At 38.9% G+C, this 20,224-nt stretch overlaps 4 protein-coding genes across 4 annotated transcripts; 1 reads left to right on the top strand and 3 right to left on the bottom strand.

Moving 5' to 3' along the window:
* Nucleotides 1-271: 271 nt before the first annotated feature.
* LOC133000634 (transcription factor HES-2-like) lies at nt 272-840 on the bottom strand. The gene is made up of 2 exons (XM_061070582.1): nt 718-840; nt 272-604 (listed from the first exon to the last, which is right to left on the bottom strand). Exons 1-2 carry the CDS (start codon nt 838-840, stop codon nt 272-274), a joined length of 456 nt encoding a protein of 151 aa, XP_060926565.1.
* A 4,371-nt stretch (nt 841-5,211) lies between these two features.
* On the bottom strand, nt 5,212-5,780 carry LOC133000636 (transcription factor HES-2-like). Its single transcript, XM_061070584.1, has 2 exons — nt 5,658-5,780; nt 5,212-5,544 (listed from the first exon to the last, which is right to left on the bottom strand). Exons 1-2 carry the CDS (start codon nt 5,778-5,780, stop codon nt 5,212-5,214), a joined length of 456 nt encoding a protein of 151 aa, XP_060926567.1.
* Nucleotides 5,781-10,123: 4,343 nt separating this feature from the next.
* Nucleotides 10,124-13,659, bottom strand: LOC133000124 (transcription factor HES-2-like). Its single transcript, XM_061069999.1, has 3 exons — nt 13,640-13,659; nt 12,809-12,839; nt 10,124-10,456 (listed from the first exon to the last, which is right to left on the bottom strand). The coding sequence occupies exons 1-3, from the start codon at nt 13,657-13,659 to the stop codon at nt 10,124-10,126; spliced, it is 384 nt and encodes a 127-aa protein (XP_060925982.1).
* Nucleotides 13,660-14,849: 1,190 nt separating this feature from the next.
* On the top strand, nt 14,850-15,418 carry LOC133000625 (transcription factor HES-2-like). The gene is made up of 2 exons (XM_061070572.1): nt 14,850-14,972; nt 15,086-15,418. The coding sequence occupies exons 1-2, from the start codon at nt 14,850-14,852 to the stop codon at nt 15,416-15,418; spliced, it is 456 nt and encodes a 151-aa protein (XP_060926555.1).
* The last annotated feature ends 4,806 nt before the right edge of the window (nt 15,419-20,224 follow it).

Here is a 20,224-nt window from a genome sequence, read left to right on the forward strand (position 1 = left end):
CATGTGATGATACATCACTGACACAGTGAGGTGTGATAATAATTGCTGATGCAATCAGATGTGATTCATGCAACATGCATGACAAGATGTTTTCTTTCTTCACTTGAAAGATATTGTTGCTTCTTTTCCTCAGGAAACGTCCAACACACAAATACATGTTTCTGTTCATACAGAAGAACAAGTCCTTACATTTCATGGAATTCACTTCCAGTCGTCTCTGACCACTGAGCTCGTCCCAGTTTGTCTGCTGGTAACTCCAGTGTGTAGGAGTCTACCACGGCCTCCAGGGGGCGCTGCTGACTGGACTCTTGTCTTTGGATATGCTGCTGTGGACTGTGGAGCTCAGAGGAGAGAAGTCAGCCTCTCTCAGCTTCTCCTCAGAGGAAGACTGCAGCTTGTGGACGTGCTTCATCAGTCTTCTCTGCTGCTGGTTCTGCTGCAGCAGCTGTGTCATGAAGCAAACGGTCATCTCCAGGATGTCTGCTTTCTCCAGCTTGGAGTCTGGCTGCTGGTTGAGGAACTCTGGACCCAGGAGAGACTTGAGCTGCTCGATGCTGCTGTTGATTCGCTCTCTGCGTAACTTCTCCACCAGAGGCTTTCTGAGCTGCAGAGACAAGAACAAAGTTAGTCATCAAGTCATTCTGGAGTCAAGAGTCAGCATGAACAAACACAAGCTCTCGTGGAAGAAGAGCACGTCTCCTTGAATCTTCAATTTACCTTGTGGCTCCGAGTCAGATGCTCCTGAGAGTTGGTCATTGCTGCAGTGATTGTAGGAGCCATGTGTGGATCTCTGTGCTGTAGAGGTCTGTGTAGAGACAATCTGATCTCTGCTGCCTTCATCCCTCCTATTTATAGTCCCACATCTCCATATCAATGTGTGGGTCTGGGGCTGGCTGCAGGTTCCCACAGTCTCAGCCAATCAGAGAGCTCGGGGAGACAATAATGCTGAATGGTGCTAATGCCTCAGGGACAATAGTTAGATCTCAGGGGAACAGGTGGAGGACTGGGGGGGTGATGGAGAGAGACTCACAGAGCTCTGTGTGGATCTGGGAAAGTGGTGACCCTGTAGAGAGCAGATCTGCTGCCTGATGCTGATCAATGACTTTGACTGAGCACACGCTCGTCAGCACACGTGTCAAACCAGAGACTCTTCATCAGTAGAAGGAGATGAAGGTGAAGTGAAAAATCTCTACGGTGAAGTTTAACACAAACTCTGAACTCTGTTTGTGCAAGTTTACAAATCCTCTACAAACTATTTAAAATTATAAAAAACTGTATACAGAGTTGCAGTGAATTGCTTTCTTAAATCTCATAGTTCACTTTTATATATATATTTATTTTCTTTTAAAATATAAAACATTACTTCTTTAACTCACTACAGATCAACATCAAATATCATTATTTATTTTTTTCCTTAATGATTGAATGTATGAAGTTGTCCTTGAGTCCAGATGCAGCAGCTGTGTGGTCTTGTGTCTGCTGGTGTGAGTAGAAAGTTTCTCTCAGTTTCCCACACTCAGGGTTTGAATGATGTGGTCAGTGAACGACAAAAGCTCTTTGAAAGCAGCTTTAGTGACAGAACGTGGGCGTGTGCTGCGATGGAGACACTGACCTGACGTCAGCCCACCGGCCATCTGGAGGGAAACAACCTCATTGGATCCCTCTGAGCTCTGATGGTTTTTAAATGTAAACTAAAATTACATGAAGCATCAGGAGCTAATGGGCAACTATTTCATCTGTAACTGTAAAAGATGTTATTTAATCAAGACAGAGTGTTTGTATTCACGACTTGATTTAAGATTCAGAGCAGATCTGCTGCCTGAACCTTTTTATTGATGTACGATTTAACTTTAAATATAGAAAGTTCAACTTCTAACACTTTTATTCTGCCTAAATAAAGAATTTTGATTATTAATTTTGAATTTTTCCCTTTGTTTCCCTAAACAAATTCCTGTATTGATCAATTTATTTGTGTACGTGTGTAATGTCCACACTGTATTTACATGGTGTAACCAGGAGGATCCTGCAGCTGTCCAGATGTGTCCTCTGACTTCAGGGTGAGTAGAACGTGTCTCTCAGGTTCCCACTGACTCAATGAACCACAGACACACTTTGAATGGAGCTTTGTGGCTGATCCTGGACGTGTGTTGTCGTAGAAACAGAGCCCAGCGTCAGCGACCATCTGGAGGGAAAGAACCTCATTGGCTGTCTCTGACAGTTTGTACAGTTCAAACACACAAATGATCATAAAGATTCAACTCAATTAATCCGTCAGATTATTTTATCCTGTTTGAATCTGTGTGAAACATGTTGATGGTCCACTCATAAGTGTGTGGTGGAGTCAGCAGCCGGATCCAACAGTGGTCTCTCTACACGAGGGAGGGGGGGTGAGGCAGCTGTTTCCTGAAGTGTGCCAACTCCCTCTGGATAAGAGCCGACTGCTGCTGGAGTCAAGGAGGATCATCAGCTCTTCTCTCCAGAGCTTTCCCACACTCCTGTTCTCTACAGTGACAGTCTGCTTATACAATTAATCATAATATGAAGTAATTGAATCAACAGTTTAATTTCTACATATTGTTCTTTTATTTTGACAAGGTCTTGTTTTCACCATAAACTGTATATATAGGTTTTCACTGAACATTTAACATAATGATGTGATCCTGAAATATTAGGGGAATAAAACAAATTAGATATTGTACATTTCAATTTCGAAGTGAAGTCTAATTATTACTTCACATAAAAGACATGATTATAAGTAAAAGTACAGATTATAGAACTACTGAAGGGGATTTTATCATGTTGGCAAAAAATACTAAGTTTAAGGACAAACATATTGAGAAGGATTTTGTGAGCCAGTGTCTCTTCTAATCTCTGCCTCTCTTCGGAGGTTAAATGTCTGGATCTATTGTCCCTCAGGACTAATGTGACGTATAACAGGACACACTTCTTTTGTTGCTGCAGTGAAAGGAAGGAGTGTGGGAAACCAGAGGAAACTCACTCACAGACGCAGAGGGACAATAGATCCTGACCTCCGCCCCGAGGACAGATTAAAGAGAAGAGATTAAAGGAAACACTGATGTTTCCAATGGGACATTTTTGAGATGTTTCAAATAATATATCAATTTTTTCCAAGATAGAATCACCTTGAGCATTTTTATAGACAGTTTTTTCATAGACATTACATAAAAGTTACAATTGAGCAGAAAACATCGATAGAATGGAATTAAAGCAACATAGAAAAGTGACTTTATTTAGAATTTAAATTATACGATACTTGGTTTGTTTGATTTCTCTAACATGTCAAGATTTAAAAACCTTTCAACTGCATGAAGTTATTATATGTTAAAATTATAGCCGACTATATACGAATGATTTCAGGATCAAATATTATGATATTCTCCACGAAAACATAAAGAAAAACAAGAAAAAAGATAGATTTGTGTTGTAATGAAAGAATATGACTATAAGTATAATACACTGAACTCTATAAGCCTACGTATTGGTTCTATTGATAGATTTAGAAAACATCTGCACGACAAACTTTTACTAAATGATTTAATTATACTTCATATCATGATTAATTGTATTACAAAATTAAGTCTTGAAAGTTTTTTTCTCTGTAAAAAGAATCGTATGTTTTCAACATGTTAGAATAGAAGCTTGAACATTCCTCTGTTGACTGAGGTGAAACCTTAATGTCATCAAACATCTTAATGCAACAACACTGAGTTTGACTAAAGTCTCAATAAACTGTAGATTAATGACACAGTCTCTCCTCAGGCGACATGTGATCGGATCTGTGAGGATTTAAATTCACTGTAAAGATCTTTTTCATGGAAGGAAAATAAATTCATGAAAACACATGTGATCACTTCTCGTTCTTCATCATAAACAAGAGAAATATAACAAGATGACGAGGAAACAACATTTTCATCTGACAGTTTGTTTATTCAACAAGTCACAATGAGAGTATGACAGCGCCAACTAGAGGTGACGATGCGTCACAACAACAACTTGTAGATTTCTACAAGACACAGTGAACTCAGAGAGAGTGAGGGAACAAGTGTCTTTATAAAAGACAAACAGACAGCATGTGAGGACACAGTGCTCACTGTACTTTCACAGGATTTCTCCACATGGAAAATAAGTTTGTTGTTAATTAACAAAGGTAAAAACAGTAAAAACACAAATGACTTTACAACAAATCACATTGTTCTTACTGATCAGGAACTTCAATTTGTTTTCAGAATCAAAAACAAATGGTCACAAGAAACTGTGACATTAAGTTTAAACTTTTACAGTAAAAGAATAAACATATTGATCTTTAAACAGATCAGTTTTCAACAATCACATAAAGAGACGGAGATTCAAATACGACAAAATATCCAAATCAGGACAATGAAGATTATGATCAACATGATCAAAACTATTCAAGAGGAAACATTGTTACTATTGAATTCATATTATGAACACATGATGCACAATGGAGAACAAATGTATCACAAGGAAACTGTGATAAAACAAAACCTTCACAAAAGAAAGAATATTGATCTTACAACAGATCAGATGTGTCTAATCACACAGATTAAAGTAAAGTCCAATAAGAACATGTCCATAAAAAGGACAAATATCTTCTCATGACAATGATCAATATTGATCAACAGCTAACAAATGTAATCATATGATGATATAATACAAGTACATGAAGTACAGTGAAGTACAATAATAACTGCTGATGCAGTCAGATGTGATTCATGCAACATGCATGACAAGATGTTCTCGTTCATAAAGAAAATGAAATAAACGTTTGGATCTTAAAACAGATCATTTTTGACTGAACAGAGAAATTCAAAGTTAAAATCCTGATGAAAACACGTCCACAAAAAAGACATTTTGATGTTTTCACAGCAAAGATCAATATTAATCAACAGGTAACAAACCATGTGATGATACATCACTGACACAGTGAGGTGTGATAATAACTGCTGATGCAATCAGATGTGATTCATGCAACATGCATGACAAGATGTTTTCTTTCTTCACTTGAAAGATATTGTTGCTTCTTTTCCTCAGGAAACGTCCAACACACAAATACATGTTTCTGTTCATACAGAAGAACAAGTCCTTACATTTCATGGAATTCACTTCCAGTCGTCTCTGACCACTGAGCTCGTCCCAGTTTGTCTGCTGGTAACTCCAGTGTGTAGGAGTCTACCACGGCCTCCAGGGGGCGCTGCTGACTGGACTCTTGTCTTTGGTGATGCTGCTGTGGACTGTGGAGCTCAGAGGAGAGAAGTCAGCCTCTCTCAGCTTCTCCTCAGAGGAAGACTGCAGCTTGTGGACGTGCTTCATCAGTCTTCTCTGCTGCTGGTTCTGCTGCAGCAGCTGTGTCATGAAGCAAACGGTCATCTCCAGGATGTCTGCTTTCTCCAGCTTGGAGTCTGGCTGCTGGTTGAGGAACTCTGGACCCAGGAGAGACTTGAGCTGCTCGATGCTGCTGTTGATTCTCTCTCTGCGTAACTTCTCCACCAGAGGCTTTCTGAGCTGCAGAGACAAGAACAAAGTTAGTCATCAAGTCATTCTGGAGTCAAGAGTCAGCATGAACAAACACAAGCTCTCGTGGAAGAAGAGCACGTCTCCTTGAATCTTCAATTTACCTTGTGGCTCCGAGTCAGATGCTCCTGAGAGTTGGTCATTGCTGCAGTGATTGTAGGAGCCATGTGTGGATCTCTGTGCTGTAGAGGTCTGTGTAGAGACAATCTGATCTCTGCTGCCTTCATCCCTCCTATTTATAGTCCCACATCTCCATATCAATGTGTGGGTCTGGGGCTGGCTGCAGGTTCCCACAGTCTCAGCCAATCAGAGAGCTCGGGGAGACAATAATGCTGAATGGTGCTAATGCCTCAGGGACAATAGTTAGATCTCAGGGGAACAGGTGGAGGACTGGGGGGGTGATGGAGAGAGACTCACAGAGCTCTGTGTGGATCTGGGAAAGTGGTGACCCTGTAGAGAGCAGATCTGCTGCCTGATGCTGATCAATGACTTTGACTGAGCACACGCTCGTCAGCACACGTGTCAAACCAGAGACTCTTCATCAGTAGAAGGAGATGAAGGTGAAGTGAAAAATCTCTACGGTGAAGTTTAACACAAACTCTGAACTCTGTTTGTGCAAGTTTACAAATCCTCTACAAACTATTTAAAATTATAAAAAACTGTATACAGAGTTGCAGTGAATTGCTTTCTTAAATCTCATAGTTCACTTTTATATATATATTTATTTTCTTTTAAAATATAAAACATTACTTCTTTAACTCACTACAGATCAACATCAAATATCATTATTTATTTTTTTCCTTAATGATTGAATGTATGAAGTTGTCCTTGAGTCCAGATGCAGCAGCTGTGTGGTCTTGTGTCTGCTGGTGTGAGTAGAAAGTTTCTCTCAGTTTCCCACACTCAGGGTTTGAATGATGTGGTCAGTGAACGACAAAAGCTCTTTGAAAGCAGCTTTAGTGACAGAACGTGGGCGTGTGCTGCGATGGAGACACTGACCTGACGTCAGCCCACCGGCCATCTGGAGGGAAACAACCTCATTGGATCCCTCTGAGCTCTGATGGTTTTTAAATGTAAACTAAAATTACATGAAGCATCAGGAGCTAATGGGCAACTATTTCATCTGTAACTGTAAAAGATGTTATTTAATCAAGACAGAGTGTTTGTATTCACGACTTGATTTAAGATTCAGAGCAGATCTGCTGCCTGAACCTTTTTATTGATGTACGATTTAACTTTAAATATAGAAAGTTCAACTTCTAACACTTTTATTCTGCCTAAATAAAGAATTTTGATTATTAATTTTGAATTTTTCCCTTTGTTTCCCTAAACAAATTCCTGTATTGATCAATTTATTTGTGTACGTGTGTAATGTCCACACTGTATTTACATGGTGTAACCAGGAGGATCCTGCAGCTGTCCAGATGTGTCCTCTGACTTCAGGGTGAGTAGAACGTGTCTCTCAGGTTCCCACTGACTCAATGAACCACAGACACACTTTGAATGGAGCTTTGTGGCTGATCCTGGACGTGTGTTGTCGTAGAAACAGAGCCCAGCGTCAGCGACCATCTGGAGGGAAAGACCCTCATTGGCTGTCTCTGACAGTTTGTACAGTTCAAACACACAAATTATCATAAAGATTCAACTAAATTAATCTGACAGATTATTTCATCCACTTTTAATCTGTGTGAGACATGTTGATGGTCCACTCATAAGTGTGTGGTGGAGTCAGCAGCCGGATCCAACAGTGGTCTCTCTGCAAGAGGGAGGGGGGGTGAGGCAGCTGTTTCCTGAAGTGTGCCAACTCCCTCTGGAGAAGAGTGGACTGCTGCTGGAGTCAAGGAGGATCATCAGCTCTTCTCTCCAGAGCTTCCCACACTCCTTTTCTCTACAGTGACAGTCTGCTTATACAATTAATCATAATATGAAGTAATTGAATCAACAGTTTAATTTCTACATATTGTTCTTTTATTTTGACAAGGTCTTGTTTTCACCATAAACTGTATATATAGGTTTTTACTGAACATTTATCATAATGATGTGATCCTGAAATATTAGTGCAATAAAACAAATTAGATATTGTACATTTCAATTTCGAAATAAAGTCTAATTATTTACTTGACATAAAAGACATCATTATAAGTAAAAGTACAGATTATAGAACTACTGAAGGGGATTTTATCATGTTGGGAAAAAATACTTAGTTTAAAAGACGAATATAGTGAGAAGGATTTTGTGAGCCAGTGTCTCTTCTAATCTCTGCCTCTCTTCGGAGGTTAAATCTGGATCTATTGTCCCTCAGGACTAATGTGACGTATAATAGGACACACTTCTTTTGTTGCTGCAGTGAAAGGAAGGAGTGTGGGAAACCAGAGGAAACTCACTCACAGACGCAGTGGGACAATAGATCCTGACCTCCGCCCCGAGGACAGATTAAAGATAAGAGATTAAAGGAAACACTGATGTTTCCAATGGGACATTTTTGAGATGTTTCAAATAATATATCGATTTTCCAAGATAGAATCACCTTGAGCATTTTTAAAGGCAGTTTTTTATAGACATTACGTAAAGCTATAATTGAGCAGAAAACATTGGAAGAATGGAATTTAAGCAACCTGTAAAAGTGACTCTATAATTTAAATGATATACAATACTTAGGATTATAAAAACCTTTCAACTGCATGAAGTTATTACGAGTTTAAAATATAGACGACTATATATGAATGATTTCAGGATCACATAGTATGATATTCTCCATGAAAACATAGAAGACAAAAAAAGAAAAAAGATAGATTGGTGTTGTAATGAAAGAATATGACTACAAGTATGATACATTGAACTCTATAAGCCTACGAATTGGTTCTATTGATCAATTTAGAAAACATCTGCACTACAAACTTTTACTTATTGATTTAATTATACTTCATATTATGATTAATTGTATTACGAAATTAAGTCTTGAAAGTTTTTTTCTCTGTAGAAAGAATTGTATGTTTTCAACATGTTAGAATAGAAGCTTGAACATTCCTCTGTTGAATGAGGTGAAACCTTCATGTCATCAAACATCTTAATGCAACAACACTGAGTTTGACTAAAGTCTCAATAAACTGTAGATTAAAGACACAGTCTCTCCACAGGCGACATGTGATCTGATCTGTGAGGATTTAAATTCACTGTAAAGATCTTTTTCATGGAAGTGAAATAAATTCATGGAAACACATGTGATCGTCTCTTGTTCTTCATCATAAACAAGAGAATTATAACAAGATGACGAGGAAACATAATTTTCATTTGACAGTTTGTTTATTCAACAAGTCACAATGAGAGTATGACAGCGCCAACTAGAGGTGACGATGCGTCACAACAACAACTTGTAGATTTCTACAAGACACAGTGAACTCAGAGAGAGCGAGGGAACAAGTGTCTTTATAAAAGACAAACAGTGGACAGCATGTGAGGACACAGTGCTCACTGTACTTTCACACCATTTTTCCACATGGAAAATAAGTTTGTTGACAATCAACAAAGGTAAAAACAGTAAAAACAGAAATGACTTTACAACAAATCACATTGTTCTTACTGATCAGGAACTTCAATTAGTTTTCAGAATCAAAAGCAAATGGTCACAAGAAAATGTGACATCAAGTTTAAACTTTTACAGTAAACGAATAAACATATTGATCTTTAAACAGATCAGTTTTCAACAATCACATAAAGTGATGGAGATTTCAATACGACAAAATATCCAATTCAGGACAATGAAGATTATGATCAACATGATCAAACTATTCAAGATGAAACATTGTTACTATTGAATTCATATTATGAACACATGATGCACAATGGAGAACAAATGTATCACAAAGAAACTGTGATAAAACAAAACCTTCACAAAAGAAAGAATATTGATCTTACAACAGATCAGTTGTGACTAATCACACAGATTAAAGTAAAGTCCAATTAGAAAATGTCCATAAAAAGGACAAATATCTTCTCATGACAATGATCAATATTGATCAATAGTTAACAAATGTTATCATATGATGATTTAACACAAATACATGAAGTATAGTGAGGTACAATAATAACTGCTGATGCAGTCAGATGTGATTCATGCAACATGCATGACAAGATGTTCTCTTTCATAAAGAAAATGAAATAAACATTTGGATCTTAAAACAGATCATTTTTGACTGAACAGAGAAACTCAAAGTTAAAATCCTGATGAAAACACGTCCACAAAAAGGACATTTAGATGTTTTCACAGAAAAGATCAATATTAATCAACAGGTAACAAACCATGTGATGATACATCACTGACACAGTGAGGTGTGATAATAATTGCTGATGCAATCAGATGTGATTCATGCAACATGCATGACAAGATGTTTTCTTTCTTCACTTGAAAGATATTGTTGCTTGTTTTCCTCAGGAAACGTCCAACACACAAATACATGTTTCTGTTCATACAGAAGAACAAGTCCTTACATTTCATGGAATTCACTTCCAGTCGTCTCTGACCACTGAGCTCGTCGCAGTTTGTCTGCTGGTAACTCCAGTGTGTAGGAGTCTACCACGGCCTCCAGGGGGCGCTGCTGACTGGACTCTTGTCTTTGGTGATGCTGCTGTGGACTGTGGAGCTCAGAGGAGAGAAGTCAGCCTCTCTCAGCTTCTCCTCAGAGGAAGACTGCAGCTTGTGGACGTGCTTCATCAGTCTTCTCTGCTGCTGGTTCTGCTGCAGCAGCTGTGTCATGAAGCAAACGGTCATCTCCAGAATGTCTGCTTTCTCCAGCTTGGAGTCTGGCTGCTGGTTGAGGAACTCTGGACCCAGGAGAGACTTGAGCTGCTCGATGCTGCTGTTGATTCTCTCTCTGCGTAACTTCTCCACCAGAGGCTTTCTGAGCTGCAGAGACAAGAACAAAGTGGGTCTGGGGCTGGCTGCAGGTTCCCACAGTCTCAGCCAATCAGAGAACTCGTGGAGACAATAGTGCTGAATGGTGCTAATGCCTCAGGGACAATAGTTAGATCTCAGGGGAACAGGTGCAGGACTGGGGGGGAATCTGGGAAAGTGGTGACCCTGTAGAGAGCAGATCTGCTGCCTGATGCTGATCAAAGACTTTGACTGAGCACACGCTCGTCAGCACACGTGTCAAACCAGAGACTCTTCATCAGTAGAAGGAGATGAAGGTGAAGTGCAAAATCTCTACGGTGAAGTTTAACACAAACTCTAAACTCTGTCCAAGTTTACAATTCCTGTATAATCTATATTACAAGAATACGATTTATAATTTTTTTTCATTTTATTGAAGAAGAAAACATATTTCATCCCTTCTGCAAGGCACAGGAGATGAACATCAGGTATCACAGATTTGTTATTAATTGATTAAATTTAGTCTCCCTGGTGTCCAGATAATAACTGTTTCCATTATAAAGGACATCTCAACATATTGTCACAATTATAAATATCAATCAAAAGATAACAAAAGTTATCGTATATTTATAAACTACCAGTACTTTAACTAAAGTGAATCATGTAACCAATCAGTGTATTATATTTAATTTGAGACCACTCTGTGTTGTTTTTTGTTTATTAGTTAAAAAGTTGTCCTTGTGTCCAGATGCAGCAGCTGTGTGGTCTTGTGTCTGCTGGTGTGAGTAGAAAGTTTCTCTCAGTTTCCCACACTCAGGGTTTGAATGATGTGGTCAGTGAACGACAAAAGGTCTTTGAAAGCAGCTTTAGTGACAGAACGTGGGCGTGTGCTGCGATGGAGACACTGACCTGACGTCAGCCCACCGGCCATCTGGAGGGAAACAACCTCATTGGATCCCTCTGAGATCTGAGGGTTTTTTCAGATGTAAACTAAAATTACATGAAGCATCAGGAGCCAATTGGCAACTATTTAATCTGTAACTGTAAAAGATGTTATTTAGTCAATACAGAGTGTTTGTATTCATGACTTGATTTAAGATTCAGAGCAGATCTGCTGCGTGAACCTTTTTATTGATGAACGATGTAACTTTAAATATAGAAAGTTCATCTTAATCCACTTTTATTCTGCTTAAATAAAGAATTGAATTTTTTCCTTTGTTTCCCTAAACAAATTCCTGTATTGATCAATTTATTTGTGTACGTGTGTAATGTCCACACTGTATTTACATGGTGTAACCAGGAGGATCCTGCAGCTGTCCAGATGTGTCCTCTGACTTCAGGGTGAGTAGAACGTGTCTCTCAGGTTCCCACTGACTCAATGAACCACAGACACACTTTGAATGGAGCTTTGTGGCTGATCCTGGACGTGTGTTGTCGTAGAAACAGAGCCCAGCGTCAGCGACCATCTGGAGGGAAAGACCCTCATTGGCTGTCTCTGACAGTTTCTACAGTTCAAACACACAAATGATCATGAAGATTAATTCAATTAATCTGTCAGATTATTTAATCCACTTTTAATCTGTGTGAGACATGTTGATGGTCCACTCATAAGTGTGTGGTGGAGAGTCGGCAGCCGGATCCAACAGTGGTCTCTCTACACGAGGGAGGGGGGGTGAGGCAGCTGTTTCCTGAAGTGTGCCAACTCCCTCTGGAGAAGGGTCGACTGCTGCTGGAGTCAAGGAGGATCATCAGCTCTTCTCTCCAGAGCTTTCCCACAGTCTGCATTCACATACATTAAGGTTTCACCTCATTCAACAGAGGAATGTTCAAGCTTCTATTCTAACATGTTGAAAAGTTATGATTCTTTTTACAGAGAAAAAAACTTTCAAGACTCAATTTCCTAATATAATTAATCATGATATGAAATTTAATTAAATCAATTAGTCAAAGTTTGTTGTGCAGATGTTAGATGTGAGATGTTAGAGAAATGAAACAAACCAAGTATTGTATCACTTAAATTCTATAGAGTCACTTTTACATGTTGCTTAAATTCCATTCTTCCAATGTTTTCTGCTCAGTTATAGATTTGTGTAATGTCTATGAAAAAACTGCCTATAAAATGACTGAAGGAGATTTTATCTTGGAAAAAATTGATATATTATTTGAAACATCTCAAAAATGTCCCATTTGAAACATCAGTGTTTCCTTTAATCTCGTCTCTTTAATCTGTCCTCGGGGCGGAGGTCAGGATCTATTGTCCCTCTGCGTCTGTGAGTGAGTTTCCTCTGGTTTCCCACACTCCTTCCTTTCACTGCAGCAACAAAAGAAGTGTGTCCTGTTATACATCACATTAGTCCTGAGGGACAATAGATCCAGACATTTAACCTCCGAAGAGAGGCAGAGATAAGAAGAGACACTGGCTCACAAAATCCTTCTCACTATATTCGTCTTTTAAACTAAGTATTTTTTGCTAACATTAAAAAATCCCCTTCAGTAGTTCTATAATCTGTACTTTTACTTATAATTATGTCTTTTATGTCAAGTAAATAATTAGACTTTATTTCGAAATTGAAATGTACAATATCTAATTTGTTTTATTGCACTAATATTTCAGGATCACATCATTATGATAAATGTTCAGTGAAAACCTATATATACAGTTTATGGTGAAAACAAGACCTTGTCAAAATAAAAGAACAATATGTAGAAATTAAACTCTTGATTCAATTACTTCATATTATGATTAATTGTATAAGCAGACTGTCACTGTAGAGAAAAGGAGTGTGGGAAAGCTCTGGAGAGAAGAGCTGATGATCCTCCTTGACTCCAGCAGCAGTCCGCTCTTCTCCAGAGGGAGTTGGCACACTTCAGGAAACAGCTGCCTCACCCCCCCTCCCTCGTGTAGAGAGACCACTGTTGGATCCGGCTTCTGACTCCACCACACACTTATGAGTGGACCATCAACATGTCTCACACAGATTATAAATGGATTAAACAATCTGACGGATTAATTGAGGTAATCTTTATGATCATTTGTGTGTTTGAACTGTAGAAACTGTCAGAGACAGCCAATGAGGTTCTTTCCCTCCAGATGGTCGCTGACGCTGGGCTCTGTTTCTACGACAACACACGTCCAGGATCAGCCACAAAGCTCCATTCAAAGTGTGTCTGTGGTTCATTGAGTCAGTGGGAACCTGAGAGACACGTTCTACTCACCCTGAAGTCAGAGGACACATCTGGACAGCTGCAGGATCCTCCTGGTTACACCATGTAAATACAGTGTGGACATTACACACGTATTCAAATAAACTGATCAATACAGGAATTTGTTTAGGGAAACAAAGGGAAAAATTCAAAATTAATAATCAAAATTCTTTATTTAGGCAGAATAAAAGTGGTAGAAGTTGAACTTTCTATATTTAAAGTTAAATCGTACATCAATAAAAAGGTTCAGGCAGCAGATCTGCTCTGAATCTTAAATCAAGTCGTGAATACAAACTCTCTGTTTTGACTGAATAACATATTTTATAGTTTCAGATGAAATAGTTGCCAATTAGCTCCTGATGCTTCATGTAATTTAAGTTTATATTTAAAAACCATCAGAGCTCAGAGGGATCCAATGAGGTTGTTTCCCTCCAGATGGCCGGTGGGCTGACGTCAGGTCAGTGTCTCCATCGCAGCACACGCCCACGTTCTGTCACTAAAGCTGCTTTCAAAGAGCTTTTGTCGTTCACTGACCACATCATTCAAACCCTGAGTGTGGGAAACTGAGAGAAACTTTCTACTCACACCAGCAGACACAAGACCACACAGCTGCTGCATCTGGACTCAAGGACAACTTAATTTATTCAATCATTAATGAAAAAATAAATAATGATATCTGATGTTGATCTCTAGTGAGATAAAGAAGTAATGTTTTATATTTTAAAAGAAAATAAAGATGGATATAAAAGTTTACAATGAAATTCAAGAAAGCAATTCACTGCAACTCTGTATAGAGCTTTTTGTATTTGAAATAGTTTGATGAGGATTTGTAAACTTGCAGAAACAGAGTTCAGTGTTTGTGTTAAACTTCACCGTAGAGATTTTTCACTTCACCTTCATCTCCTTCTACTGATGTCTCTGGTTTGACACGTGTGCTGACGAGCGTGTGCTCAGTCAAAGTCATTGATCAGCATCAGGCAGCAGATCTGCTCTCTACAGGGTCACCACTTTCCCAGATCCACACAGAGCTCTGTGAGTCTCTCTCCATCACCCCCCCAGTCCTCCACCTGTTCCCCTGAGATCTAACTATTGTCCCTGAGGCATTAGCACCATTCAGCATTATTGTCTCCCCGAGCTCTCTGATTGGCTGAGACTGTGGGAACCTGCAGCCAGCCCCAGACCCACACATTGATATGGAGATGTGGGACTATAAATAGGAGGGATGAAGGCAGCAGAGATCAGATTGTCTCTACACAGACCTCTACAGCACAGAGATCCACACATGGCTCCTACAATCACTGCAGCAATGACCAACTCTCAGGAGCATCTGACTCGGAGCCACAAGGTAAATTGAAGATTCAAGGAGACATGCTCTTCTTCCACGAGAGCTTGTGTTTGTTCATGCTGACTCTTGACTCCAGAATGACTTGATGACTAACTTTGTTCTTGTCTCTGCAGCTCAGAAAGCCTCTGGTGGAGAAGTTACGCAGAGAGAGAATCAACAGCAGCATCGAGCAGCTCAAGTCTCTCCTGGGTCCAGAGTTCCTCAACCAGCAGCCAGACTCCAAGCTGGAGAAAGCAGACATCCTGGAGATGACCGTTTGCTTCATGACACAGCTGCTGCAGCAGAACCAGCAGCAGAGAAGACTGATGAAGCACGTCCACAAGCTGCAGTCTTCCTCTGAGGAGAAGCTGAGAGAGGCTGACTTCTCTCCTCTGAGCTCCACAGTCCACAGCAGCATCTCCAAAGACAAGAGTCCAGTCAGCAGCGCCCCCTGGAGGCCGTGGTAGACTCCTACACACTGGAGTTACCAGCAGACAAACTGGGACGAGCTCAGTGGTCAGAGACGACTGGAAGTGAATTCCATGAAATGTAAGGACTTGTTCTTCTGTATGAACAGAAACATGTATTTGTGTGTTGGACGTTTCCTGAGGAAAAGAAGCAACAATATCTTTCAAGTGAAGAAAGAAAACATCTTGTCATGCATGTTGCATGAATCACATCTGATTGCATCAGCAATTATTATCACACCTCACTCTGTCAGTGATGTATCATCACATGGTTTGTTACCTGTTGATTAATATTGATCTTTGCTGTGAAAACATCTAAATGTCCTTTTTGTGGACTTGTTTTCATCAGGATTTTAACTTTGAATTTCTCTGTTCAGTCAAAAATGATTTGTTTTAAGATTCAAACTTTTATTTCATTTTCTTTATGAACGAGAACATCTTGTCATGCATGTTGCATGAATCACATCTGACTGCATCAGCAGTTATTATTGTACCTCACTATACTTCATGTATTTGTGTTATATCATCATATGATAACATTTGTTAACTATTGATCAGTATTGATCATTGTCATGAGAAGATATTTGTCCTTTTTATGGACATGTTCTAATTGGACTTTACTTGAATCTGTGTGATTAGTCACAACTGATCTGTTGTGAGATCAATATTCTTTCTTTTGTGAAGGTTTTGTTTTATCACAGTTTCCTTGTGATACATTTGTTCTCCATTGTGCGTCATGTGTTCATAATATGAATTCAATAGTAACAATGTTTCCTCATGAATAGTTTTGATCATGTTGATCATAATCATCATTGTCCTGAATTGGATATTTTGTCGTATTGGAATCTCCATCACTTTATGTGATTGTTGAAAACTGATCTGTTTAAAGATCAATATGTTTATTGTTTTACTGTAAAAGTTTAAACTTTATGTCACAGTTTCTTGTGACCATTTGTTTTTGATTCTGAAAACTAATTGAAGTTCCTGATCAGTAAGAACAATGTGATTTGTTGTAAAGTCATTTGTGTTTTTACTGTTTTTACCTTTGTTGATTAACGACAAACTTCTTTTCCATGTGGAAAAATGCTGTGAAAGTACAGTGAGCACTGTGTCCTCACATGCTGTCCACTGTTTGTCTTTTATAAAGTCACTTGTTCCCTCACTCTCTCTGAGTTCACCTTGTCTTGTAGAAATCTACAAGTTGTTGTTGTGACGCATCGTCACCTCTAGTTGGCGCTGTCATACTCTCATTGTGACTTGTTGAATAAACAAACTGTCAGATGAAAATGTTGTTTCCTCGTCATCTTGTTATATTTCTCATGTTTATGATGAAGAACAAGAGACGATCACATGTGTTTTCATGAATTTATTTCACTTCCATGAAAAAGATCTTTACAGTGAATTTAAATTCTCACAGATCAGATCACATGTCGCCTGAGGAGAGACTGTGTCTTTAATCTACAGTTTATTGAGACTTTAGTCAAACTCAGTGTTGTTGCATTAAGATGTTTGATGAAGTTTAGACTCTTTATCTGCACTGAGTGAAATCATCAAACCAAAGGAGAACATGTACATTTCAAATCAAAATTTTACTGCAGTGAAAACAGTGTTTTAATGTGGAAGGTTTGAATCAAGGCTTTAAAGAGAACACACATTGTCTGTAACGTGACGTACAACAGGACACACTTGTATTGTTGTGTCAGTGAAAGCAGTGAAAAGACAGAGTGTGGGAAACCAGAGGAAACTCCCTCACAGAGCCTGAGGGAGCATAGATCCTGACCTCTGACCTCTGACATCAACACAAATACATTAAAGACACTCTGTATCTGAATATTTAACTGGTTTCAAACCAGTTTGAGTGTAAAAGGACAGAGAAAAGTTTTACATGGACTAATTTTATATAAAACCATCATAAACACAACATTAGAACCAAATACCAAACAGATGAAGAGAAACAAACACAACACAACACAGGATCATTACGTCATGAGACAAACATGAGTCAAAGTCCAGTGAGAAGGAAAAAGTTCACTAGAGGCTTCATTTGTGAAAATGCATCTGTCAAACTCCTCCTATTTTTAATCTCTATTAATATCATATTTCAGAAGTTTGTTCTCCAAGAACTTGTTATTTGTATTTATTCACTTTCAATAAAGCTCTGATATTATTTAAACTATTTTAATTGGTTTAATTTCTGTTTTGTTTTGACTCTTTTCTCATCTGTGACATTTTATTCTTTTATTCATGCTCTAATTCTGTGTGATTTTCAAACAACTTTTAAAATGTTTCCTATTGTTGCCCTAAATTCTTCATTTTTAACTTATTAAGCATCTTGTTACTGAGTTTGAAAGGTGCTTTATAAATATAATTCATTAGTTGTATCATTATACTTTCAGCATATTAATGACCATACATATAAACAGGGCCGGCCCTGCCAATGTTGGCGCCCTTGGCGAGATTTCAGAATGGCGCCCCCCCCAACATACACACGCAAATTGTCATGCATCCCCAAGAACTTTTGGACTGTATACAGATGCACACACAGGCAGACAAAATTCTAAGCTATAAAAAATAATAAAAATATATAATAAAAATATAAAAAGTCTGAAATCAGCTGAACTGACAGCATATCATGTCATGTCGACAAAAATAAACATCAATGATGTCCGCAATCGGGGTGATTCTACCTCTATATTGTTCTCCCCCCACACACACACACAAGAGAGTATATGCTTGTGTGTTTCTGTCTGTTTAGACACAACTGACAAATGTGTGGATTAAGCAGTGTTTGGCAATTTACTGAAAATTAGTAATTAGTTACAGTTACTAGTCACTTCTTTTAAAAGTAATGGAATCACCTCACCAGTTACTGTATATCAAAAGTAATTAGTTACTAGGGAAAGTAACTTTTATGTCTGCTTTTTAAATCTAATGAATATGAACAGTACGGAACAGTCAAACACAATAAACATATTTTTTAGACCTATTTATTGTAATCAACAGGGCAACAGGCCCATTTGTGGGTCATTTGGTACCGGGCCGCACAGAAAAAATAAACATTTTACATGTTTTCTGTTTTTTATCTAATATCCGCTAGTTTTTCAAAATAAGACCGTTTTATTTTGAAAAATTACCGGATCCTCTGCGTTATGACTCATGCTTTATGCATGTCAAGACGCTTGTCTCGGTCACGTCACTTTTTCGCTAAACTATATTGTATGTATATGTATGTGTATTCAATCATGTATTTAATATATCACTTATATCGTTTAAAATATATACATTTTCAGGGTGTTTTCCGGCCCGATTTGCTCGCGGCGAGCGAAATAGAACAGACCCCGAAACCATCGCTGCAGATCGCGAGCGGCCGAGGCGCTTCCCGCAGCTTCCCGCCACGACGCTGCCGGTGCGAACAGCCCGATTATTTAACATGGGCGCGGAAAGGAGGCGGACAGCTTTCGTGGCGCTTCTATCTCCGGTGCGTCCCCGGGTTTAGAAGATGATGTTGTGATGTGAATGTATTGGTTTATATTGCATGTGTCACGTCATGATAAATCAGTCCCTTGTGCCGCCCTCTCTGCATTTTGCGCCCTAGGCAACCGCCTACTTCGCCTATGCTAGGAGCCGCCCCTGCATATAAATAAGAATCTGGTGAAATTAAAACACAATAAAAATCTTACTTTTGCATTTTACAACATGAATGAATGAGTTAATAACAGTTGATTCAGACTCTTTGCTCCTGCCCCGTGTCTCCATGTGTAACAGTCTGAGGACAGGACACGTCTGTCCACTCGCTGCCTGAGACACAAACCTCACACACGTTACTTGTGTTGAGGCTCGTGTGTGTTTCCTGCTGACGGACAGAGAGCGGGAAAACTGTGGAGCTCAGAGCTGAGTGGGAATGACGTCCACTCCAGCTGCAGCAGAGAAATCCTCCACAGGGGTTTGGCACACTTCATCACACAAGCACCCCCCCAGGAACGCCCCCCCTACACACACACACACACACACACACACACTAACATGTATGGAGCTGATCAGATCCATGATCAACAATCACACGTGGTTATGACTGAAGTTTATATGACAAGGATTAAAAGTAAAAACATGTGACGTTAAAGACACTTTGTTGAAACTTTACCAAAGTTCAGTTTTTCTGTTATTTCAGAGTTTACAAATGTTCAGAATCAGCCAATGGGATCGTTTCCCTCCAGATGGCTCAGGCAGTGTTTCCATGACAACACACAGCAGCATCTGTCACACACGTCTCTTTGTTGTTCATTGACCAAAGCTCAGGGAGTCGGTGTGGGAAAGTGAGCTGAGCTTGTTACTCACACACTCTCTCACACACACACACACACACATACACCTAGACACACACACACAAACACACACACACTTACACACACACACTTAGACACACACAGGGCGAAGCACGTGTCAAAAGACTCTGCTGCATCTGGATTGCAGCACCATTATAATCCTGAGTTTATTTTTAACCACATAAATAGACATCACACTGTTTTATCAAATTTTATAACACACTTTTTGATGAATGCTGCATTTTGAGGAAATAAAACATTTTAAAACAATACAAACATGGTCTATAATATTAATATCAAATGAAATGCTCATTTCAAAATATATGTTTTTGGACATTGGTCTCAGTAGAAGTTTAAAACAACGAAATCAGTATTTATTATTGTATTAACTATATATTTTCACTTCATGTGTAACTCATGCAACACAACATGAAGCTTTTCTTCTTCACGTGTGCTGACGAGCGTGTGCTCAGTCAAAGTCTTT

The sequence above is a fragment of the Limanda limanda genome, chromosome 4 (genome assembly GCF_963576545.1).
Source record: "Limanda limanda chromosome 4, fLimLim1.1, whole genome shotgun sequence".
NCBI classification, from domain to species: Eukaryota; Metazoa; Chordata; class Actinopteri; order Pleuronectiformes; family Pleuronectidae; genus Limanda; species Limanda limanda.